At 41.9% G+C, this 26,611-nt stretch overlaps 1 protein-coding gene across 5 annotated transcripts in view; it reads left to right on the top strand.

Annotated features, from left to right (window-relative positions):
* Positions 1-26,611, top strand: part of fat1 (FAT atypical cadherin 1) — a 71,268-nt gene that overhangs the window by 22,767 nt on the left and 21,890 nt on the right. For 4 of the 5 annotated variants that reach the window (XR_002664921.1, XM_022738088.1, XM_022738086.1 and 1 more), the window contains exons 3-12: positions 3,541-3,602; positions 8,734-9,063; positions 10,153-10,369; positions 11,759-11,827; positions 12,365-12,504; positions 19,172-19,447; positions 19,605-19,815; positions 21,166-25,239; positions 25,878-26,074; positions 26,277-26,430. Coding sequence is in view for 4 of the 5 variants with exons in the window: in XM_022738088.1 (XP_022593809.1) it covers positions 3,541-3,602; positions 8,734-9,063; positions 10,153-10,369; positions 11,759-11,827; positions 12,365-12,504; positions 19,172-19,447; positions 19,605-19,815; positions 21,166-25,239; positions 25,878-26,074; positions 26,277-26,430 (5,730 nt within the window). In the remaining variant the exon portion in view is untranslated. The remainder of the gene's footprint in view (positions 1-3,540; positions 3,603-8,733; positions 9,064-10,152; positions 10,370-11,758; positions 11,828-12,364; positions 12,505-19,171; positions 19,448-19,604; positions 19,816-21,165; positions 25,240-25,877; positions 26,075-26,276; positions 26,431-26,611) is intronic. The other variant, XM_022738089.1, reaches the window with a different exon arrangement.

Raw genomic sequence — 26,611 nt, 5'->3', positions numbered from 1 at the left:
TAGCGATGGCGAGGTATGCACCTTCATTGACTGGAACACTAATGCCAGCAACATCTTACATAAAAGGATTGTTCCTGGTGAGCATGTGGCATTGCAGGATGAGTTTAAATGGATTCTATTTTTTGCAAGTTAAGTTTTTTTTTTTCTTTTGCTTTCGTTCGAAAGTAATATCAGCACTTGGACATTAGGGTGGGAGGCAAGTCCCGTGGTTAGAGATCTGGCAGCGAACTGGCAGCGAGCTGGCAGCGCGACGGACAGAAATGGAACAGAAGCAAACAAAAGCAGTTTAATCCACAACATTCACACCACATGTATCAAAATAACTTTTAATCATCCACAGATGCAGATGCAACACTTTTTTTTTTTTTTTTTTGCATTTACAGATGTTTGATTCTCATCTCAGACATCTCTACATCTTGAGGTTTCGTGCTCCATCAAAATTCTAAAATACTTAAACTTTAAAAATGTGAGAGCACTGAAACTGAGCTTGTGGTTCAAACTATTTCCCCATGAGGCCAAGCCCCAAAACTGCCTAGCTGACGATTATAGAACTGAAATGATAAGTGATTGAATCAATCTGTTTGATCGCAAAGCGTTTTGACAGTTGATACATTTTTTAAAGTAATTTTGTCAGAGATAAATGCAAAACGTACCCAGTACCAACTTCTCCCATTTGAAGATGTGCTGCTTCTCTTTGTCTTCTGGGTTTTGGACTTTACATTGGATTTGAACACATCACACCATGTTTTAGGAAACGGTGATGGACTATTTTAATTTCTTCAATGTCAAGATTAATTGAGAATGATTAGTTACAGCCCTCGGTCCACCTATGGAACACACCTTATGTCAAACTGAAGGATTAGAAGCGGTTGCACATTATATGGCAGGGTTTTCTGCTGCATTTGAGATGTGTATTCAGAGTACACATGTGGGCAGGGGTCTCCGCCGCCCTCCTGTGAGAAGGTTGGCACCCCGCTGTCGCCAACGGCACAACTGTATCTTGAAGCGGTCCTCACCAAACACCTTCCTCATTGTGTCGCTCGGGACAATGACATTTCAGCAGAGTATTAGTTCCTGAAATCTGAGCGTGCTCTCTCCTGGAGGGTTTCCTGAGAGATTTAGCTGTCACCATTTTTACTTCAGCAGGTAACCATAATGAAATAAGGACCAAATAACTTTTCAGTTATGGCTATAGCTAGCTCATTTTCTAAACGCAATTCCCATCCCTATTTATGACTGGAGGTGGCAGTGCTAATTTGTGTGTCAAGTGGAGAAATGGAGAGAGAGAGAAAGCTAGAGAGAGATTACACCTGAACCAAAATATGATTATTGAACTAGTGTGTGCACCCAGAAGCAAAAGGCAAACAGTAATGTTCTGTCAGTCATTAACTCATCTTCCCGTGTAGCCACTGTTGCAGCATCAAGGTGTAAATTATGTTTGTGAAAAGGGACTTTCCTACAAGGCAGAACTAAAATGAAATTTCTTTTCTCTAGAGTGGGCTCGAGATAAAGGCCAGTCGTTTTGTGATTTTGTTCGTTTTCCCAATGTTCTATCTGTTGCCATTAGAGTTTACTGTTTACACTGAACGCACTGCATGTGTTGTGATACTTAGCCAAGCTTTGATTAGGCAGCTGATTTGCAGAGGAATTATAAATCAGAGGCCTCGACTCAGTGTGATTAATGTTGTCATCTGTATTCTGCTCCATAATACATGTACAGAGAGAAGAGTTACCTAACATGGCACACAGGGGAGCTTAAAAAACATTATCATCCATCAGCTCCAGCCTTGCTAAAGCACATGAATAATTAGTCAGCGCGGCCTGTTTTGATGTGACACAGCAGAACTATTAGCTTTGATGGTAATATTCTGCAGCTCGCTCACTTCATGTAACCCACACTGATCTTTTGCTAACTTTTTACCAGACGTCATGCAACATGGCAAAGAGGGATTCCTGCAGGTCATATTAATTTACTAAGTTTAACTCGTGTTGCCGGTGTTGAGATCCCTTTTTCAGCAAAGTGAGGAGGTGTATGTAACAGTACTGGGAAAGAGGGGTTCTCGTTGTGTTAATTCAGGTTTGTCATTCATATTTTCAGTGGGCTATTTTAAATTAATATTTAATTTGTTGCCCAGCAGTATGTGACTATGTTCGGTAATCAGAGCAAAAACAGGGGCTACGCAGACGGGAAACGTTTGGTGCTCTTTTATTTTTCCTTATGAAATATCAGTAAACCTTTATCTTCACAGCTCACTGTGAAGATTAAATAAAGCCCAAGAAGGAGATGATATAAAAAAAAAGGGGGGGGGGGGCATTTGCGCACCTCACTCATATGCCTCAATTGCAGTGCTGAGGGAGGGCTATTTTAGGACCTGTAAGTTGTGGCCTACTATTCTTGTTGCAAGCGTATGTGCCATTGATGGGTTTGGGTTTCGGAAATCCTTTGCTTTATGCTAATCAGGAGCAGTGTGGCAAGCAGACAGCTCTGGTGCGGTTGAAGCTGGCTCGTCTACACTCGGTGTCTCTGCAGAGTTGTAATTACACTGTGCTTCCTTCATTTTCTTCTCTTTTCTTCCCTTGTTTGTGAATTTGATTCAAAATGGAATTAGCTAGGAACTCAGGCTTGTTTTATTTTTCCTTTTTTTTTTTCAAAGCCTGGCTCGACAAAGTCCCTTCTGTGTGACTGATATCACACGACACCAATCCTCCTACTTTAAATGAATGATGGAGTTCAAAAAGATCCTTGAAATACTTCAGCTAGCAGCAGGATCTTTTCTGAAGTTTCCTTCTCTCTGTTTCAAAAAAGTGCTCAGGACTTGGGGCGACATCTGACCAGCTGTTTATTTACTCAGCTTGTGGAAGAACTAAAAGCAGGGTGTCAAGGCTATGCTGCTGTTTGGTCTCGATTTGCAGACCTTTGTGATATTTCACATATGTAAGGCAGTGTGGTGGTCTGTCTGGCAACTGGATTGACCAAAAGCAGGGAAGACCTACAGGGAGAGCGCTTCTCCAGATGGAGACTCTTAACTCATGGGTGACTGATGAGATAACCAGCAGGGCTCAGTTAATGTCACCTGACAGTGAGTGGGAGGATTGTTTTTTTTTTATTAATCACATATTGTTTCTGGCCTTTTGCACTCAGCCAGTATTTGTTGAAAGTGTCGCTTTGTTTTTTTTTTTGTTTTTTTTTAATTAAAGAAAAGGAGACAACAAAAGCGTGTGATTTAGTTTGTCCAGCACGTAGCTGAACAATACGAGATTTCTGAGGCCGATGCTGATATCAACATTTGAGACTTTTAAAAATCTGTTTAAGATAACACTACATAAATAAACATTTCTGATAAGCATTGTCAGCATATACCTAGATTTCGACCTGGCCTGTTTATATTTTTGGCACTGATACAGCATTTTCAGGGATAGCGTTTTTGTGGTTTTATGATTGCTGATATAAAACAAAGAAATGGTTGTTGCTGTTGGTTGTTGCTTTTTATAATTAATGCTATATCTGTTAATTTTATTATTATTGTTTGTCTTCAACAGGTCTGGTTACAACTACTTCAAGGAAACTGGACAGAGAGCAGCAAGACGAGCACATTCTTGAGGTGAGCTCTATATTAATGCAGATTTTCAACTCTAAAGAGAAAAAAAATGGAGACTGGTCAATGTGAGCCTTTATTTATGAGAAAATGATAATCTGAAACCTTCAAGGTCAACTTGTTTAGTTCGACAGTTCAAAAAGGAGACTTAAGTTTTTTTCAACTTAAGTTTTTTCAGCCGACTTTGGCTTAGTGCCACGTGTTGCCAAGAAGAAACAAGTCTTCTTGTATATGCAAGAAGCATCCTTTTTCGGAATAATTTCTCCTTGTACTGATTTCCGCATGGGGTAGGAGGGAGAGGTGGGAGGCGCGTGGGAGATCCCGGTGACTGTTCCTTTGTTCTTTCCCACTGTTCCGTCTCGTGGATGGAGCAAGCTAGGACAGGAAACTGCTGTCAAACCAACAGGCCAATGTCTAAACTTGCGGGTTTTAATTGAGCTCAGCTCTGATCTCTCCTGATGCTTCCCTCCCCCTCTCTCTCACCACAGAACTCTAGCTTGATAATAGGCGTTTTAATTGTGTTTCCGGTGCTGACAGGGAGCAGATTGGACGCCTTTTAATTATTGTTAGAAGTTGCACAATTCAGTGATCACTGGGTGACGGTTAATGCTTGTGCATCTGGTGCCAGAGCAGTGTTGTATTTCATACTCTGATTGTACATTGCACTGTGCTAATTTCATTAGAGGACTGAGAGTAAATGATAGGGACTAACGTGGGGAATAAGGGAACACTGCTCTTGGACGGTAACTTTTAGCTGATAAATGATACTGAAAAAACAAATTTGAACAATTGAATCTTTAGCTCTTTGCCTTTTGAATTAGTGAAGACTGTTAGGGGTCAGAAAAAGGGGGTTCCAATGCAAACCCAAAGCTGTTCTGTTTAGTGCTTTGCTGTAGACATAGAATTGCTGCTTCCAACATGTGGTTGAAAGCTGTTGAATTACGAGGTTGGAATTAGTGTCCGATGCAAAGTCTTTGTCTTTCAAAAAAAAAAAGAAGAAGAAGAAGAAGAAAGCAAATTCCCGCCTAAGCTGAGTTCATGAATGTTGTTCATTTGTCTCATTTGACAAAACGCCTCCAGACAGACATTTAATAACCACATTAAACACTCGGCTCAAACGCTCACACTTTAATGCTACGCCAGATTCAACACCCCTATTCTCTTCATGCTAATATTCTCGCTTTTCTTTGTGATGTTTATTACTAAAGCTTACAATGACTAATCAGATACTGTAATTCCAGTGCACAAAGAACTGCAATTTTCCAGGAAAATAACTAATTAAAAGTTTCTCTTGCACATTCTTATTTGAGAATATGAGTTGGGTGGATAATTTTAAAGCAAGTAACATTTGACCTAAATAGGTAGAAAGTGGCTGAGTGAACACAGCCTGAGAAGAGATGTGTAACCATGGCAACTTAAGAAGTTTTTGTGTGTTGGTCACTGGTTATTGGGAATCCAGCAGGAAGAAATTTATTGACTATACACTCATAGAATAGCCCCCACCCCCATCCCCATCCCCCCCATCATTCACTCACACACACACCTCAGTGTGTCTTTAAAGCAGTTGATTAAGGGTTAATCATGACTCAGGAGAATACATGTGTGTGCACATGCCTTCGTGTGTGCACCGGGTGCTGGCAGAGCAAGTCAAATTGAAGTCTTAGCTAGTGTTGAAGTTTTTGTACTAGCTTGTTGTAGAAGAAGAAATGAAACATGTGGGGCCATGTGGAACATGTGGAGCAATTAGGGTGGGGGCTGTGTCAGCATTGTTTGCACCAAATGCCAAGAGGAGGTGGAGGGAGCATAGGGGGCTTCAGCTTTTATGATGAGACAGATGGGGGTTGGTAGCCGTCGTGTGCCTGTGGGCGCAAGAGAGAGAGAGAAAGAGCTAAAGGCAGAAAGGCAGTGGGGGAATTTGAGAAAAGGCAAAGCTGCTCTTGATGGTCTGTGTGGGCTCTAGCGGCAGGATAAGAGGCCTCCGTCCCAGGAAGGAGGGGGGGGGTTGGGTAAATAGCAAAAGTGGGACATGCCAGGACATGCTGTGGATTTAGGCCTGGGACTGTAGGGAACACACTATAATGGAAAAGCAGAGGTGAATGGGCTGTTCACATCTGTTGTCTGGAGCCGATCGCAGCATGCGGTTGGCAGGACGCATGGGTACACCCTGCACAGGCCGCTAGTCTGGCTTATTTGACTAGGATATTAGATCCTACCCAGTCCATTTTCCTGATTAATCAGTAAACACGTAAACGTGTCGGAAAAAAACAGTGAAAATCAACATCAAAGGTTTCAGAGTCCAGTGTGACCACTTTAGGTTTGTTTGCTTTATAAAGGAGTACACTTAAGAGGTAAGCTACGGCAGGAACTCAAATTCCCCTTTTGGCATTTCTATTAGAGTTTCCGTTACATTTAAAGAACCGCGAGGACTGGGCAAATCAGACTGATGACAGTTTAAAAAAAAAAAACAATGGCGGCATTTGAAACACAATTTAATAGTTATTACAGCAGGCGATAGTCCCTCCTCTGCAATGCATGTTTGATGGTGATAGGAAAAAGAGCAAGTTGTGCTTTATAACTCGAGCACTGTGTAAACAGCTGGTGTGGAATTCAGTTAAAACTCCCCAACATTATAGCAAAGCATAATAAACATTATGCCATTTTTTACTTTACATAATAATTAACTTACAAAATTACACACAGTGTATCTTGATTCCCAGGATGTTTTTTTTTTTTTTATTTAATGCTAAATGCATTATAACCACTTTACTTACATATGGTTGGGCAGATAAAGCTGAAAGTTTTGAGGTAGCGAACTGGAGCATAATGGGTTGTCTCACTTTCTCCGTTTGCTGCCTCACAGCAGTGCTGTACTGATGCAAAGAGACACACTCCCTCTGGTGTAGCTTCTCTGCCTTTTGTGCAGTTTGCCTAATTATCAGACAAAGGCTTTTGATGAAAATGTTCCAAGGAGCAGCACGTGGTGATGGATAGCTGTGTCGCTGTAGTGTGCATACACACACTCACACACATAGCAGCTGTGATTAGGAACTGTGCTGGGACATGGTCACAGGCTTTTTGTTTTTTTTGTTAAATGTTAAATTTCTCCTTACATAAACAGAATCCCTGTGATATCAGACTCTATACCGACATATATGAGGCCAAAAAGCACATGTGATAACAGTGGAAATCTTGATTACAAAGCGCAGGATGGGTACCAACACATCTTCCCTGAGAGAGACATTCACACGCAGGTTTCTTGTCATCCCATTTAATTAATTCTGCTCATGTGAATAGCACGGACAGCTGCAGACACTGTGAGAAAAACAAAAACACATTATTTTAGAAACTGAAACTATGGTACCAAATGGTGTGTGCCTGCCCCCCGACTCCTGACTGTTTTAGTGAAGCACTTAGCAGATGGTTTTCAATGACTGTGACATTTGTCCTGCCCTTCTGGAGTATTTTTTTCTGCTGTATTTTGCCGCTAGAAATGCTCACATCTCTGCCAGTGTTCAGACACACAACCTTTCAGCCCATCCTTCAGGGACTATATGAAAATTGTGTTTGTTTAGGTCAGCATGTGGCTCTTTGCTTTTGATTAAACTCCTCAAACTTTACACTCAAATGTCCGAAGACGCAACAGAGTGTTAAAACGTGGCGCGCATAACAAAGCGTCAACATGCCACCAGTAACATTGGATGTCAAGACTTGAATTAAGGCTCCATTAATGATGCAGTTGTGCGACACTTTCTTTTTATACAAAAAACAATCTTCGGTTGAGGGCACTGTCTTACTGTTTACTAGCAGTGCAAAGTCACTTATGCCAGTTTGATACACAGCAGCAGAGTCAGTGCAGCTGGTGCTAACAGTATGAAGAGGTGCAGCTAATTAAAAATAATTAGCTCTGGTGTGTTTGCGTACCAGCCATACAACCTACTGTTATCATGATCACAGGAAAACATATTAAACGTTATTTCAGATTAGGAAAGTTCTAAGTGAAACAAATGATGTTTACCTGAAGACACCTACCATAAACTGTAACTCCTCCGGGGCAACAGAGGGTCCAGTATTATCTGTAATCACAACAATAATATTCCAACTGATATTTTTATATTAGTCCTTTCTTAAATGATTGATTGGTGATTGGTGTTGATAATTGCATTGCCGATGTGTATAAGAGCTTACACTGAAACTTTGGGTGCTTCAGGAAGTGTACGTTTATGCATAAAATTAGATTTTTAAATCATTATTATTAGGCTATTAGGCTAAAAATAGAAGCCTGAGAGTCTGAAAGCCCCAGTAGTGTTGTGCTACTGCTTACATCCAACCACACAAAAGTGGTTTGAAACAAAGGGTTTGAACCAAGGGACAGAAATCACTTCAGTTAAAGTCGAGCACACTCTCTCTAGCAAGGCTGAAAACACTGTACATACGATCTAATTTAAACTTGTATTTTTCTGCTGGAGAATTTGCCTCTTAAGACTCAGAGATGTGTATTTGTAGTTCAGAAAAAGTCCCTTTTATACAACATCAAGACATTTTTGTCAGAGAAGTTCATCATTCTGTAGAGATTAGATTTTTAGGTTAAAAAACCAGAGACAATAACTAGTCTCCATCATTGGATCATTGGAACAGTGTATCACAGCCTGTCAGCGATGTGTATTTGTTTTGTTAAGTAAAGAGTGTGTATTAGAAAAGACCCTCTGACAGTAACTCTCAGAGGGGATTCGCTGCCAGTTAACTTGCTGAGAAAGAAGTGGAATGAAAGCATGTTGGAGGGAAAAAGCGTGCTTCCCCTTTTCATCTTGTCTTTGATTAATTTTAGGCTTTGGAATGATGAATATAAAACTGAGTGTCTTGATCTTTACAAATTCCCAGGATAGTTTTGTGTAATGTTCAGTGATGTCGCTGGCATAATTCACTGCCTCCTGTTCACCAACTCTAATGTTGTAACTATTGGAAGGATTCAGGTCTTTACTGCATCTGTATCTGAAATAAAACAGCTGTGGCGTTGTGGAGTGGTGGCGATGAGATATTGAATGTAATAACATTGTGATATTTACGGATACTATCGTGATAACCCTTGCTTTTGAGTCAGTGTACTTGGTCTGAAGTCTTTATTCTTTATTCTTCTCAGATCACCATCACCGACCATGGTGTTCCTGCGAAGTCCACCACCGTCCGCGTCATTGTCCAAGTCCTTGACGAGAACGACAACAGGCCGTTGTTCCTGGAGAAAATCTACAAGATCCAACTCCCTGAACGGGAGAGGCCGGAGAGAGAGAGAGCCACGAAGAGAGACCCAGTTTATCGGGTCATTGCATCGGACCGCGATGAGGGGCCTAACGCTGAAATCTCCTACAGCATCGAGGAGGGAGACGAACACGGCAAGTTCTTTATCGAGCCCAAGACCGGACTGGTGTCTTCCAAGAAGTTCTCCTCTGCTGGAGAATACGACATTCTCACAGTAAGTATCTAATCCCAGGCCTTCGTCCTGTCCTCAGTCTCTCACTGAGCAGTAAACTTTAACAACAGGTGTTTGTTTATTGTACTCCCCCATCCTCTCATGTGTTCTAGCCTCCTTTGTTTCTCTGACCTTTTCTCAGTTCTTGTGTTTAAAAGCAGTAAAAAAAAAAAAAAAAAGGTCTTTGTAAGAGAGACCCACCACTAATTGGTCCACACACATCACTTTGGACCACAAGTGCAGAAGAAAATTACTTGCAAAAGCGTCTACTTTAAATTATAGGTTCATCAGCATGTTCACCAGCCAGCAGCATCGAATTAGGACAAGGATATTACAAAGATGTACTTTTGTGTTTTTGCTGTGATTCTATTGCTGTGGCTTTGGGTTGCCTTGGTTAATAACACAGCCGAATTTGTCAGTCATTGATGTGACACTTCACTTTGGTTGTTTTTGTAAATCTTGTCACAGCGTTAACCACTATGTCAGTTGTTTTTTGAAGAGTGTTTTATGATTACACTGTTTGTTATACATGTGAAAATTAATGTTATCTGTCAGTCTTCCACCTGTGAGGCAAGTTAGTTATATCAGCTGGCTGTCCAAACTGCAGCGACTTAGTACGCTTAGTGGTGAGACCTGAAGTGATTTTATTCACAATTAAATGTAAAGGTCGTGTCTCTTGGTGCAGAAGACACTTCTCACCACAGTTTACAGTAATTGAAGTCCTGACAAAAGGTGGAATCACAAAAGAACTCCACACAATAGGTGTTTTGTTATTCTAAATACAAGGTTTTGTTGCCATGTGGACAGCTCAAGAGTACGGAAATGCCTTCAAGATTGAAAGACAACCCATTCTGTGGATTTGTGCCACAAATCAGCGGCCCTGTTTATGCATACACTGTGTTTAAAATTGAATAAGGTTTATTGCTGTATTTGTACTATCGAGCTACATAACCAAACGTTCCTGTGTGTTTTACTTCCGAAAAAGATTCAGGTAGAGGATCTGCTAGAGAGCTGTGCAGGAACTCATTTGCAACAGAAATGTTGCATAACACTGTGTAACACAGTCTTTCATTCATTCTGCCTCTCTCTCAGATTAAAGCCGTTGACAATGGACGTCCTCAGAAATCCTCCACTTGTCGTTTGCACATTGAGTGGATTCCCAAACCAGAAGTGCCAACCGATGCAGCTCCCCTGCTTTTTGAGGAGTCCCCCTTCACATTTTCTGTGATGGAAAGCGACCCTGTGGCGCACATGGTGGGCGTCGTCGCCACCGAATCCTCTGATGTTCCTGTGTGGTTTGAAATCACAGGTACTGCCTAGTTCACAATTCTCTACCTTTGTGTGTGTGTGTGTGTGTGTGTGCATGCATACTGTAGAAACTCTCTGTGTCATAGAAATGCTTTTTAGAAAGAAAAACCCTCACTTCAGGACTAACGTAGTATTTGTGTGTGAAATGGCCTGATAATATGACAATTTAAAAAACAAACAATAATTTGGAAGACAGATATGTCTATTGCATATTAAGAGTTTTAAGTTGTTTGTTCAAATCTGACTTCTCACTGCCATGACAGCCATTTTCTGGTAGAAATCTGACTTCCTGTCATGTTTGCTGCCAAAGCCAAAACGCAAAACTTCACATTTTGTCAGAATTTGTTTTACCATATAAAAGATTGCCATAGAAGTGAATAACTTTGTGAAAACAGCCTATAAAGTTGCCACAGAGAGAAAAAAAGATATGGCAAGCTTAAGCTAAAATAAAAGATAGCCACGGCTAGCCGCAACTAAAGCTAAAACTAAATTTATTCACTGTTTTACCCCAGCTGTAATCTGTATTTTAAAAATACCCATTTTGATGAACCGACCTCTTGGTGACTGAGTTTTTTTTTTGACTATATTTTCATGACTAAATTAAGCTCCAAACATGAAGGGAAAAAAACAGATGTTCAGCTCAATCTAACTATGAGTAGCAGTAAGTAGCAATAGATTAGCAGTAATTGCCAGTTGTATATTAAACTAAAATACAATATTCTTTAAATATTAATAGTGGACAGACACTAGCAAAACCGACATGTTTTATCCCTTTAATCACGCACTGTAAATTGTCAAATAAAGTTTATTTTCTTAAAAACTCGGTTTCCTATGAGGATTATGAACAGGCAGAGTGCAGTCTCTGCATTTTGAAGTCTTTAAGCTTTTAATTTACCTAAACACGCATAGAATGAAGATACCACAACTTATATTTTATGCAGTTTACTGGTACTGATTTACAGTCTGAAAACAGTTTTTCTCATTTTTATTGCTTCTGCAGTTACTGCTGCCTGCCTGTGTAGAGCAGGTTAGATATGACAATTGTACCATGAATCAGCAGGTCAAAAACAATATTACTATATATTATAGCTTTTATGGAAGAGAGAGTATATTTCCTCACAGTTTGAATTGGCAACTATGTTTTGAAGTGTTACTTATTTTATCCTCTCTTGAATGTGTGTGTTTCTACTTATGCTAAGCACTATGTGCATGAGAAGACTTCAATTGACTCCTTTCAGAAATGCTTGCCTCTTCTCCCTTCCTCCCAGCCTATCCTCCCTCTAATCAATGTCTGACTGACACGTCTCTTTTCTTCTCTTCTCTCTTCCTGTGATCTGCTACTGCTTTCCTCTTTTCTCTGGAATGTTCTGTTTGGTTGGATTTTTGCAAGACGGCATAGAGGATACTGAGATGTTTTACATCCTTCAGATGGCTTGTGACCACAACTGTACAGCAGAAGGTAGCTGCTGGGATCTCCTAATAGGCTGTGCTGTATTAAGAGATCATCCTACATTGTCTGTCGGTGCTGCCTGTTGGCTGTGAATGAATTGTGTTGTGCCACTGGATTGATGTTGTGCCACATTGTTCTCATGATGTGAAGTCTCTCCTTTCTTTGTGTGAATTAGAACTCTTATTTTATATCCACTGTTGTATGGTTCAGCCTGGACTAATTAGAGTAATCTTATACAGTGTATATTGTACACACACTGCACGTGTTAGAGTTAGTTGTATAAATCGATATCGATTTATGTGGATAATATTTAGATAATATTTAGATAAACAGGTCTATTCTGACAGCACATAACAACATCAACATTATTGTATCTGTTCATTATCATGTATGACATCAGCACAGCAGGAAATTGATGTTTCTGTGTCCATCTCAGCACCCCCCATTCAGTGTTTGTGTAACCTTGGTACATGCACACAACTAAGCGATGATTTGTCACTAATCTCTCGTCCTTCCTTGTTTGTACAAAAAAAAATAATTCCACAGGTGGTAATTATGACAGCCGCTTTGACGTGGGCAAGGCCAGTGGAACCTTGATTGTAGCACGGCCCCTGGACGCCGAGCAGAAATCAAATTACAACCTGACGGTGGAAGCCACAGATGGGACACGAACTGTCAGCACCCAGGTAATTGAAACACTAATGAAACGGTTGGAAGCTGATGAGGCAGTTGTCATGGTTCTGTTTCTCTCATGTGAGATACATCAGGAGGAAAGCGAACGGTAATGAGTGAAGCAGTGGCCAAACTGTCTTGTTTGTTGGGATATGTTTACGTTGTGAAGCTATCATTGCTGTCAACTGGCCAGGGGAAATTGGTGGTGTATAGGTCTGAGTGTCATTACATCCACACATGACCTGACTTCTAACTGTACAATGCTGCCTTGAAAAAAAAAAATGGACAGATAATACAACAATATGGGATAAGATCAAGTCAGACTTTATGGCTTTATGAAGAGGTCGTCTTGTATTCTCTGGTGCTGCCCGTGGAGTGTGGTTGAATTGTGATTTACCATTAGATCTTTGGCTAATGGCGGCAGATAAAGAGAGAGTTCATTTGATCAAAAGAAAAATAGTTTGACTTTTTGGAAACATATTCGCTTTCTTGGTGAGACTTAGATGAGAGGACTGTAATATAATAAGGCTACAACTAGCAGCTGATTAGTGTAGCTTAGCATAAAGACTGAAAACCAGAAGAAACAGACAGAGCCCACCTCTGTCCTGGCTGTAGAATCACACAGACATGAGAGAGGTATCTAAGAAAGCAAATTAGCATATACCCGAAAAGAAGAAAGAAAGAACGAAAGAAAGAAAAAGAAAGAAAAACTAACAAATTGTCAATGACAAAGTAGTTAGCGTTCCACCTCAACTATTCCGCACCATCTCAGTTCAGCATTGAGCTCCAGGAATCTTCCATTGTCTCATTCCTGACGCGGAGCTGCTGCGGTGATGGTGCCGTCTAGCCAGAGTTGTTTTTTGTTTTTTGTTTTTTTTTAAAGAGTGCATTCTTGAGCCCCCTCCACTCCTCCACCCCTCCACTCATCCACTCATCCACTCTGCTGTGTGTCTCGCTGAACCTGTGAACCTTCTCTTACTTTTCTCTGAGAGGAACAGATTACCTTGGTCTTTTGTGAAAGGACTTTAAATAACTAGGTGTATTAGACACATACATGTAAAACCACGCTCTTGGCTCAGTCTGGAAACTGTAAAAATCAACTGAAAAGATGATTTAAAGAAAATGAAAAAAGTAATGGCTACTGTAAACCATATGTGAGCCATTTTGATGAATATGAAAAATGGCTTCCAAAAAAACCTCCAAAGCACTTGCATACTTGCATTTTAATATATTAATATGCTAATTTAATCCTTCTTGCATATATCTTGCTCCCCAGCTGATACCAAAGCTTAACAGCCATGATAAAAGCTTTTAAGCATGCAAATTGTCTTTAGTTTTTGTTCAGATGGTCATGCCTTGTCCATGAGATTTTGAACATTTTTACATGGTAGTTTGGGTCATATGGGACGGTGGCATTCAAAATGTTTTGTCCTTTGTCCTCAAAGGGGAGCGTCAGAGAACTGTAGCTGGAAAGGAATCTATTTGTTGTCACTCTGTATGAATAAAGCCTTTCATCATCTGGCTGCTGTGCTCCACTGAGTCTTGGATGAAGCACCGCCTTCACTGGCATTTTGCAGCTCATCCGCGGAAGCAGCGAGTCCTTTAGTTCAGTGCAGAACCTTAAAAGCAGCCGCAGAGTACCCATTTTCACAGCCACCATTTCCTCTCCCGTCGTAAAAGCGCTTTCTTAAAAAACCCCGGCAACAAACAATCTAAGAGCCCCTCAGCAACACGGCATGCAGGGATATTTGAAGTCAAATTATCAAATTCAAAGGCTAATTCTCAGGGGCTGTATTAGCAACCCTTACATTACAGGCAATGATTTAATTCATTGTTCATATAAAAAGAAATACAGAATCACTTAATGGACTTGAAAACTTACTTTGATTTTAGTTTGTTTACTTTGCTTGCTGCATGACTACTGTATTATTTTCAGGCTACTCCAGAGACAGACCTTGAAACTTTATCACATGCAGTGATGTCATGGCATTTTATCTTTTAAAGAAAGTTTAAAGATTTAAGAGTGTGGTGTGAAAGAATATCAGAAAACTGGATGTTCAGCAGTCTGTGATGTATTTAAATTGTGTGACCTTGGCAGTAAATGTTGATGTCTGGAGTGGCTTTTCTTGTTTTCAGAACTTACACTTTTTAAAGTTTTCCTGCACCGATCCAAAAGGACAGTGTAATGACAACTAGAACTGTAAGAACTGTTGGATATGAATTCCGTAACTACAAGCCCTCACGGCTCCGTTGAACTTTAAGTTTGAGCCTTGAACCTCAAGAAATGGGTCAGAGAACACTCACTTGTTCTGTATATCAGATGAACCTTCTCACCAACAACAGCTCAGTCTTTCTCGCTGCTTGCAGATTTTGAATGTGCATTTTTTTTGTATGTAATATTAGTTCTGTGACTGATGGACCCTCTTGCAGAAGAGTGCTAGAGTGTAAGATATTGTATACCCAGCTGACCACCGTAGGTCAGCTGTTTTCTGTTGAGGGAACAGATTTACTGAATTTGTATGCTCCATAAACCACACTTAGTGATGTAGGCCAGCTGTGTGGGATATACCGAAAGTCCAATAGGTGACTGAAAGAGGCACACAGCACTAGCAGAGGCTGTAGCAATCACCCAAATTTGGACGGGTAGTCATAAATACATCCTGAAAGTGAACAGTTATTGTTAGTGCAGATAATTTTCCACGAAAAACGAATAACTTGTCTTGGCCTCTGTAGATATCATGGTTTGAAGATCAGCATTTAAGTAAGCTAACAAAGCAAGTGTCCGTAGTGCAGTATCTAACCTTCATATTTGAACCTGCATACATACCTACATATTTGAGGTATCACATCAGTTGGTTGGCTTGCGCATGTGTCTGGGAAAACCTCACATGTCCCGAGGATTCAGAATACAGTGTACTGTGACATGTTTCAGGAAAGCCATCTGAGTGTTTTGGCTACCAACTTGTTTATCTGATAACATTGTTCATCGACAGTATTTGCTGTTAGCCGGTGGGGGGGGGGGGTTTAGAAGAAACTGTAAACACACCTCTTGCTGGGGAATGCATATTCGTCGCATTGGAATGTGTGAAATCACACTGAATTGTTTTGTAGTAATTTACTTCTTGGTGTAGGTTTACTCATTTGCTATTGAAGGCAAGCAAAGTAATATTAACGCTTTAGATAATGAAATTGGTTATATAGTATTAAGATAACCCGTCAAAAAACTTTAAGAAATGTTATGATCTGTAGATTATAATATGAAAGAAAGAATTATGTAGAGTAATCAGATTTCCTTGTGTCTGTGCTCGCAACATCAATGAATCCATTTCAGTAAGGAAACACATGCAAACAAGTCATTAATTGTTTGTTATTGTGTATGGATTTGTTTTCTTTGGGGACAGTGTGTTGTTTACCCTTTAAAAAAAAAAAAAATGTCATTCGGAGTTTCACTGCAGATTAGATCAAGCCGATCACACACATGCAGTGCACCTCGTGAAAGTTCAAAGTCGGACTTGTCTATTCCGTAAATCAAAGTCATGTGGATGTTTTGCTGCCCGACAGGCTGGCCTATTTTCTCTCTCCTTGGAATGTTTTTTTTTTTGTTTCTCTCCCTCTTTGTCTTCCTTTCTGATTTTCTCCCTCTCTGGTTTTCAAAAATCTCCACATTTATTGGCCAGGCATGCAGGGATGATGATTATTCTGTTAGGCTAGAATAAAGCGCAAACAAGAGTGCTGGACCTCTGTGGGTAGTGGGCTGTGTTAATCCTGTTTTGGGAACATGTTCGAGTGCTCGGTGCCAGTGCCCTGCCTTTGCCCAGAACCTGCCACCTGGCAGGGGGGCTTCCTCTCCTACGCATGGCACGGGAGGACAATGAGCACAATGAGAACTCCCGTGTGTCCTGTTCAGGATACCACACAAAAGGTGTTTCATTATTCACAAGGTGCTATTCTACGTGTGGTGCCTTAAGCAGACTTTTATGCTTAAATGTCTTTTATTTTCAAATTGCAGAGAAAAGTGTGAGGTGAAAATTGAGAATTATTTTTAACCCTGCCATCCTGTGACTCCAGTGCTGGTGTCAGTCTGAGGAACTCTGTTCTGTGGGAGGTCTGTGGACAACAGTCGGCCATTCTGTTGTGCACTTTCCATTTGACTGTTGTAGCTCTACGAAGGCGTCTCTGAAGGATCAGCTGATGTAGACAAGGGGTGCCGCATTCCAGCTCGGGCACCTCATAGCCAGGAGCTGCGCCAACAAGGCAGCCTCGGCATGCAGCCCAGACTCCCTTCCCCCATCTCCAGCTATATGACATCCTCCCTTGGCCGTGCAGAAGTACCTCAAGCTGTTCTGCTCACAATCTGTTCCTGGTCTCCCGTTTCTCATGTTATCTGCGTCCACATAACAAAGACTCTCTTTATGTCTCACTCCAAAGTTCACCTCATGTGTAAATGTTTTCTTGTCTTCTTTATGAAAGCTGACTATTATATGTAGGACTGTCTTCTCCTGGACTTTCTTTTTGTATATTTTATTCTCAGCCACATTTTTTTTATTTTCACCTCCAACCTGTGTTTTCTAAATTTGACAATTTCCCTTAGCTTTCTTTGTTTTTTTTTTCACTGTCACGTCTCTTTCGTACTCTCATCTCACCCTCACAGCACTTTTTTTTTTCCTTTAGTATCTCCATCTGTCACATCTGTGTCTCAGTCCCAATCTTGTTCCTCCTCAGCATTCCCAGAGGAAGCCTTATACAAAGACTACAGAGTTTTCTTCTACACCAGCATTTCTGCTGTAGCCAGGCTGTATCATGCTGCTTTGTGATGTTTGGGGGCAAAGTTCCTTTGAAGTGTTGTAGAGCCTCTTTGCAAAGGGAAAGGCAAGTTTGTGTGCATGTGGGGGGGTGGATGGGGATGGGGGGGCTGCTGAATAGCCTTTTGTGTGCTTTCTAAACCTACTATGAAATAGTACATTATGGATAGATGTGGATACTACTGACTAGGTTCCATTTCTTTCTGCTTCTTGACGGCACTATCAGCCCTCGCCACCTTACTCACTATTCACAAGACGTGTTATCTGACACTGGCCAGATAGAGACACACTGGACACCCTCTTTGTGTGTGTGTGTGTGTGTGTGTGTGTGTGTGTGTGTGTGTGTGTGTGTGTGTGTGTGTGTGTGTTGTGTGTGTGGAAGAGCATATTTTATGTGGCCGTCGCTGTGCATGCATTTGCATCTGTGTGTGTAAACGGTGGTTTGTGAGACATCAGGGATCTGGTGCTATATGATGTCTGGCATGACATGAGAAGACATGCTTGGAATGAGATGGATTCTCAGATGTGCAACATGCACTGGAGGCCCAATTACATACGTTTTTTTTTTGTTCAGGGTTAATCTCTTATTAGAAAATCTTATTTATTTTACATCACACGTTCTGATTAGCAGTGTGACATGGGTTGCTCATGACACATGACTTGCGGCAAACAGCCAGCTCACGGCACTGACAGACAGCATGCAGCCCAGCGCTCCCCCTGCAAGATGACATCTGTGAGCCTCAGCAGCATTGCCAACATCACAGCACACAGCAGATTGTAAATGTTATCAGTCCTGTCAGGTTGAGTCTATATTTGTCTCTGATATAGGCTCACAGTGCTCAACAAACAGTATTATGACAAAAAACAACAGCGGGCAGTTGTGTCGACCAGAGATCTGACAAATCCTGGTCAGCTAGTGAGCTGTCAACGGGTCAGAGCTTTTGTGACTACAGTCCCCTTCAGTCTTCGTGCACCATACAGCTCGGCTTCCACTGTTTCCTTACGGGACATCACCCCCTGGTGTCTGGTATGCAGGTGTCTAATCTAGGCTGATCCCTTTGTTCCCCATGTTTGGCAACGGTAGAAGCCCCTCGCTGGTCTGGGAAGCAGAGATGGCATTCCAGCAGCTCCCCATAATCCTCTGTCGGAAGTCCAGTAGACGAGTGGCTGGTGTTGATAAAACATGCTCCCAGTGGAATTTTACAGTTTGGGGATGTGAGATTCTTTGTTGTGTGTGGGGAAAAGAGCCCTGCACTTTTTGCTTTCCAAAGCAAGAAGCAACAATGTGTAGAAATGTGTTTCATGCCTTTGAGTTTGTGAAAACATCAGCAGACCATTTGGTATACAAAGCAGCACCACAAAGACATATTTACCTATTCTAAAAGTTATGTTACTTTTAGACATGTTATTACATTTTTCCTCTTTCCACAGTTGATAATCACTGTCCTCTCAACTGAATCTCCAACACCTACCTACCTCAGTTTTCATCTAGATGCATTGAAGTTAATCAGTATTGATTTCTTGTTTTCACAGTTAGCTGCATGAAATGAAAAAATAAAGTATTGCTTTTGCTATCATATGTGTATATACCTGGTGTATATCTGCACAACACACTAGTATTCTGGTAATTATTAGGTTGGAAACCTCACTCAGGTTGGGGATCACAGCTGTAGAATTACCCTCTTCCGGGCTTTTTATCAATGAAATGATCAACAGTAACTTGAAACGCAAGGTTGACTTTGAATAATTTATCCATCCAGTTATCCTCTGAAACATGACAGTGCTTAATACTCTGACAAAATTAGAAAAATAAATTCACATGGGTGATTTGGGAGATGACTAAAAAAAAAAATCTCTCCAATTTATTTTTCTCCTGAAGGTGCTTATCCGTGTCATCGACACCAACAACCACCGGCCACAGTTCTCTCAGCAGGCGTATGTTGTGAATGTCCCTGAAGACACACCAGCGGGGAGCGAGGTCATGCAGATCAGCGCCGTGGACAGAGACGAGAAGAACAAACTGACCTTTACACTCCTGAGCAGCACCGATCCATTCAGCCTGCGGAAGTTCCGACTTGACCCAGGAACAGGCACTCTGTACACCGCTGAGCGACTGGACCATGAGACTATGCATCATCACATCCTCACCGTCATGGTATGAATCAATGAAGTTTATTTCTGTGCTTTTCAGAATATGAGTAGTAAATGCATTATGATGTTAATATTCAGGAAGGAATTATCCCTTGAGGGCTCTCACACTCTTTCCTCTCTCTTCTTATTCTTCGGTCACTATCTAAATTTCTCTTCTCAAGGTTCGAGACCAGGACATCCCAGTAAAGAGGAACCTTGTGCGTGTTATTGTCAATGTGGACGACACCAATGACAACGCACCCTGGTTTATAGGCACACCTTACTCTGGCCGTGTGTTCGAATCCGCTGCCGTGGGCTCGGCTGTGCTCCAGGTCACAGCTCTTGACAAAGACAAGGGCCACAACTCAGAGATCGTATACAGCATCGACTCAGGTAAATATAGACACATTTGCTGTGCCACTCTGCGGAGCCGCAGTTTGCCTTTTTTTTTTTTTTTTTTTTTTCTCAGCAGAAAGCTTTCATTGTAAAATGATGCAAATGAAATCAGCTCCTAAAAATGCATGAGTCATCTAGAGTCCTGCTGCCCACTGCATCATGATCATGAATGGAATACTTTACAAAAACTAGGAGAATATTGAAGACTTTGTCTAGAGGATCTCCAAATACGTGGGAGGTGGGCAGATCCCCCCTCAGAATTTCCCACAATGGTTTTCTCCTACATTAAGCAACAATGTGGTGATTAGCTTGTTGTTTGGATACATGCATATTTGAAATAGGTGTGATGACTTAATGTAATTGAACTTAAACATGTTTTTTTGAGTCAAAGCGATGGCTTAAAATGGAAGTTTACTATCTAATGTTGAAGGGGGGAACTTTTTTGAACATTTTGTGTCAAATGCTCATCAAACAAATCTTCCTAGTACAACACACAGCAAAATGCAGTTCTAGTTTGATTCTATTTGTGGTGGTAGTTGAAAATATATAAGTTGCACCACTACAAATATTTTAATTGCCAAGTACTTTGTGACATATAAATAACTGAATAATATATGCAGCTCTCTGTCTGTGTTTGCTGTCAATTTCACCTGTTGCTCCTGCCCTGGCTGGCACCCCCGACAGCAGCAGCGCGTTGGCTGCTGTCCTGCTCCTCCTCTCCTACATCACTCTCTTCATTACCTACAGTTATTCCTTGCTGACCTTCTCTTGCTGCTCTGACTGCCACAGCAGCATTGGTTGAAGCCTGGAAATATTCAAAACAAATTAATTGGGTAGCTAATCACACTGGTCGGACTGTTAAGCTTTCCCATGTGTGTTTTCTTAAGTTTCTAGGTACTCTGTTTTGCTAACACCTCTGGTCCAGACTGTCTCTGTGCCCCTTTTGAGTCTGAAAGTATTTTTCAATATTCATCTGGATGGAAGGAGCAAACGTTCAGCATCAGAGTTAAAGACTTAACATTAACATTATCCACTTGCACTTGCATGAGCAGTTCCCTCTCTCTCTCTAGAGAGAGACAGAAGGGGAAGGGGGTGGGGAGGCAGGAAGGGGCTGAGCGAATTAATGCGCTGCGCTCAGCTCTGCAGTGAAATAAGATTTTACCCATTTGAAATAGCAAAAAAAGTAGAAAATCAATACCAATGTTGATATTGTGGCTGGCTGCCACAAATAAATCAATGTATGGTAAAACACTGATTCTGCCCTAGTTGCCATCACAGGTCAGGATGAAAAACATTTCTAGCACAGCCACATAAACATATTATTCTTTGGTCTTCTCTGTCTTACAGGAAACGTTGCAAACTCATTTGCCATCGACCCTGTTCTCGGGACAATTGCAGTGGCCAAAGAGCTTGATCGCAGCAGCAAGACCCTGTTTGAACTCACTGTTAAAGCATCTGATAATGGAACACCTCCACTGTCAACTACAGCCACTGTACACATTGTGGTAACAGTTTCTGATAATGCAGCTCCCAGGTTCGCTGAAAAGGAATTCTCTGCAGAAGTCAGTGAATCTTCCCACCCGGGAAGCTTTGTGAGCTTGGTCACAGCTGTCAGCCAGTCATCGGTTTTCTATCAAATAAAGGATGGCAACATCAATAACGCATTTGATATAAACCCAAACTCTGGAGTGGTTGTGACCCAGAGAGCTTTAGATTATGAGACCACCTCTCAATACAATCTCATCATACAAGGCACCAACATGGCTGGAATTGCCAGCAACACAACACTTCAGATTCACCTAAAGGATGAAAATGACAATGCTCCAATATTTCTCCAGAGGGAATTCAAAGGAGTAATTAGTGAGTCTGCTCCCGTCAACAGCGTTGTTCTGACCTATGAAAACACTCCTTTCGTCATTCGTGCCTCTGATGCTGATTGCGACCGAAATGCCATGCTCGTCTATCAAATTGTCGAACCTTTCGCACACAACTATTTTGCCATTGATTCGAGCACTGGAGCCATCAGAATTACAACAGCCTTGGATTATGAACAGAGGAGTGTTTTCCGCTTCACAGTCCAGGTCCATGATTTAGGAATGCCACGCCTGTTCGCAGAGACTGCAGCCAACGTGACCATTGAAGTAATTGATGTTAATGACTGCTCACCAGTTTTTAGCCAAGAAGTGTATGAGACAACTGTCATAGTGCCAACATACAAAGGCGTGGAAGTGATTAAAATGAACGCCACAGATGCAGACTCTGAGCCTAACTCCAAACTTCTCTTCTCCATCTCCGAGGGTAATATTGGTGATAGATTTAAGATGGATCCAATCACAGGCGTGATCTCCGTTCAGAATGTCACACAGTTGAGGAGTCGATATGAATTAAAGGTTAGGGTGTCAGATGGTAGATTTGCCACTGTTGCTACAGTAAAGATAAACGTGAAAGAAAACAAGGAGAGCAAGCTGAAGTTCACCAGGGAGTCCTACAAAGCCTACGTCCAAGAAAATTCGTCCGAAAAGAAAACACTAGCAGTCATTGCTGCTGTTGGGAACCAGGTGAACGAGCCTCTGTTCTATAAAATTTTGAACCCTGACAGCAGGTTTGAAATCAGCCGCACGTCTGGAGTAATCTCAACCACTGGGATTCCTTTTGATCGTGAGGCACAGGACACATTTGATATCATTGTTGAGGTCACTAGAGAGGACAAATCTGAAGATACGGCTCATGTTTTAGTGACTGTGACCGTGGAAGATGTGAATGACAACAAACCTATGTTTGTGAACCTTCCCTATCATGCCCTGGTCCAGATGGACGCAGAGGAAGGCCAGGTCATCCGACAGGTCACGGCCGTGGACAAGGACATGGGTTCAAATGCAGATGTTCGTTATCACCTGAAAGAGCATCAGGACCACTTTCAAATTAGCCCCTCTGGTGAAATTTCCCTCAGAAAGAAATTTGAGAAGGAGTCACTCAACACAGACTTTGTCATCGTTGTCATGGCAAAAGATAATGGAGAGCCGGCACTCTCGGCTGAAGTAGAAGTGCCAGTAACCGTGGTGAACAGAGCAATGCCTGTATTTGAGAAGCCTTTTTACAGCATTGAAATCCCTGAAAACATTCAGTTACACACGCCTGTGCTTCATGTACAGGCCAATGATTCCGAGAGCCCTCGTATCGTGTACACCATCTCTGAGGGAGATCCTTTCAAACAATTCTCAATTGATTTCAACACAGGTGTCATTCATGTGATTCAGCCTTTGGACTTTGAGACTCATCCTGCGTATAAGTTAAATGTAAGAGCCACAGACTCTCTGACTGGAGCGCACTCAGATGTGTTTGTTGATATCATACTGGAAGATGTAAACGACAACGCCCCTGTGTTCCTGTCAAAAACCTACTATGCCAATATTTCGGAAGCCTCTGTCATTGGTACATCAGTTTTGCAAGTTGACGCCAAAGATGCTGATACTGGTAATAACCAAGAAGTGTTCTTTCAGTTGGTTGAGGAAAAGGGGAAGAGCTCAGATTATTTCACCATCGATCGTGACACAGGAACAATCTCTACAGCTCAAATACTCGATCATGAGGAAATCCAGCAGCACAAATTGAGAGTCCGCGTTGTGGACGGAGGTGTTCCAGCCCTCTCCGGTGATGTCATCGTGACAATCGACATTACCGACCTAAATGACAACGCTCCAGTATTTACAGAGCACACTTACAAAACCACTATCAGCGAATTGGCTCTACGTGGACATTTCATCACCCAAGTCCAAGCATCAGATGCCGACAGTTCAGACTCCAACAAGTTGGAGTTCTCAATCATATCTGGAAATGAAGATCAGAACTTTGTCATAGACAAACACACAGGCGCCATCATCATTTCCAACCATCGGAGGCCACATATGCAGCCTCTTTACAACCTCAATGTATCAGCATCTGACGGTGTATTCAGAAGCTCAGCACTTGTCATAGTCACAGTTATTGGTGCCAACTTCCACAACCCCACCTTCTCTCAGTTGGACTATGTGGTAGAGCTGGTTGAAAACTCACCTGTTGGTACCTTGGTAGCAGAGGCAAAGGCAACAGATGATGATGAAGGCATTTATGGGCAAATAACATACCAGATTGTCAATGACTTTGCAAAGGACAAGTTTTCTGTCAACGACAACGGGGAGATTTTCACTCTAGAGAGCCTTGATCGTGAGAACACAGTTGAGAAGGTTATTCCTATTTCTCTCATAGCTAAAGACGGTGGTGGAAAAGTAGGCTTTTGTATTGTCAATGTCATTCTCACAGATGTCAATGACAATGCCCCGCAGTTCAGAGCAGCTGAGTACAAAGCCACCATTGCATCAGATGTCCCAAGGGGAACCTCTGTGGTTAAAATTGCTGCTTCAGACATGGACGAGGGAAGCAACGCTGACATTGAGTATTCAATCGAGGCAGATGTTGAAAACGTGGAGGAGAACTTTAAAATCCACCCAACCTCTGGGGTCGTTGAAACCAAAGAGAGTCTCATTGGACTTGAAAATGAGCTCTATGCATTCTTTGTGAGGGCGAAGGATACTGGGAATCCATCCAAACATTCAGTTGTACAGGTTTACATCAGGATTGTCGCACCAGAGACCCCAATTCCCAAATTTGCTGAACCACATTACCGTTACACGATTGCTGAAGACCTTCCCATTGGCACAGAAATTGATGTGATTCAGGTAGAGAGTGAGCAACCGGTGGTGTACAGCCTTGTGAGAGGAAACACTCTTGAGAGCAATGAAGATGAGGTGTTTGTCGTAGACAGAGACAGTGGAGCCTTGAAACTCCAGAAAAGCCTCGACCACGAGACTACCAAATGGTACCAACTCACTTTGGTTGCCCAGACCAAATATGAGAACTACGACATAGTTACATCTGTAAACGTAAACATCCAAGTGAAAGACCTCAATGACAACAAGCCTGTCTTTGAGTCAGACCCTTACGAGGCTGTCATTGTGGAAAACCTTCCAAGTGGGACTCAAGTGATCCAAGTTAAAGCCACCGACCAAGACTCTGGAACCAACGGCCATGTCGTATACAGCCTCGACCCCAAGCAGAACTTGCGGGAGATCTCAGAGCTGTTTGCTGTTAATAGTGAAACTGGATGGGTGACCACTTTAAAAGAGCTAGACCGCGAAAAGATGAACAAATACACACTCGCTGTCCTGGCCACAGACCAAGGGGATAAAGTCCAACATGTTACTGGCACCAGAGTGGAAGTAACAGTCGCTGATGTGAATGACAACCCACCCCGCTTCACTGCAGAGATCTACAAAGGCACAGTGAGTGAAGATGACCCTCCACCCAGCGGGGTGATTGCTATCCTCAGCACCACGGATGACGATTCTGAGGACATCAATAAACAAGTGAACTACTTCATCACAGGTGGGCGTTTATTATTTTGCAAAACAGATAATTAGTAAGCCCAGAGAGTTTACTCCCTACTCCTTTGTGTAACAGTTTTTCATAAACAGAGCTTAGGGGGGGATTATCCGTTTATGCCACTTAATATGATGATAATATCTCATCTGTGAAACATTACACAGTCCTATTATCTCTTAGGAGTCTGAGTTATTGCCTAATCTGCCCAAGCTCTAGGCAAATATTTAGGTCATCATAATACAGAAATGTATAATTATCTGAATAATGCTTTGAAATAGACTGGGGAAAAATACTTCCTCTGGTGCTAATTAGCAAGTGTGAAGAACTATGCCAAGTCTGGAAATATCAAGAGTAATCAGGAACCAAAATTATCATTAGATCATGTACATTTTTCAACATTCGGCTGTTTTTTGGTTTTTTTTTGGTTTGAAGATTTGCTTGCGTACCAAACATGTTTGATTTAGAAGTAATGATTTGTGAAGTAGTGCTGAATACTTGATACATGATTTGAGAGATCATTAATTGGAGTTAAAAATTGAGGACAGATCTTTATCCTTGTGTCCTTTTAAAGACTCAGGCTGCTTCCTGCTTCTGAACTGATGATCATTCTAAAATGTTATGTTCTTTTTAACGCCAAACAGGAGGGGACCCGCTCGGCCAATTTGCCATCGAACACATTCAGAATGAATGGAAGGTCTCTGTCAGGAAGCCGTTGGACCGTGAAGAGAAGGACAATTATCTCCTTAACATTACTGCCAGTGATGGCATCTTCACTGCCAAAGCCATTGTGGAGGTCAAGGTGCTGGATGCCAATGACAACAGCCCTGTATGCGAAAAGGTATACATAACCCGCCCGCCCCCGCCCCCACCACCGCCCCCGCCCCCTCCCACCGCCCCCCCCCTCCTCCCCCTCCCACCCCCCCCCCAGTTATGTTGTAATTTCAGCAGTTCTGTTTCGGTTTGTTGTTTCCTCTTCTTCCAAGTATTCACTTTAATTTCTCTCCCTCATGCATTTTCCTCTTCCTCTATCCGTCCCCCAGTCTCTATACAGCGAGAGCGTCCCAGAGGACTCCCCCGCAGGCAGGCTCATCTTGCAGGTCGCTGCCACAGATGCTGACATTCGCTCAAACGCCCAAATCTCTTATGAGCTCCAGGGAGTTGGATCAGAATTGTTCGTCATTGACTCTGATACAGGTGTGTATCTGTGTGGTAACAGGCTTGAGTGCGATGTTTTGTGGTCAGTGTAAAATCACAATTTTTATTGTATTCATTTGTCTTTTCTGAAGCCATCTGTGTCCTCATTCATTGTGTTGGATTTCATTCAAGCTATGTTGCAGGTTATTCTGAATTTCAGGGAGCAGTATTTGGGAAACTC

The sequence above is a fragment of the Seriola dumerili genome, unplaced genomic scaffold (genome assembly GCF_002260705.1).
Source record: "Seriola dumerili isolate Sdu_G_001 unplaced genomic scaffold, Sdu_1.0 BDQW01000035.1, whole genome shotgun sequence".
NCBI lineage: Eukaryota > Metazoa > Chordata > Actinopteri > Carangiformes > Carangidae > Seriola > Seriola dumerili.
The sequence above is the reverse complement of the archived record's forward strand: the minus strand, read 5'-3'. Positions and strand labels throughout refer to the sequence as shown.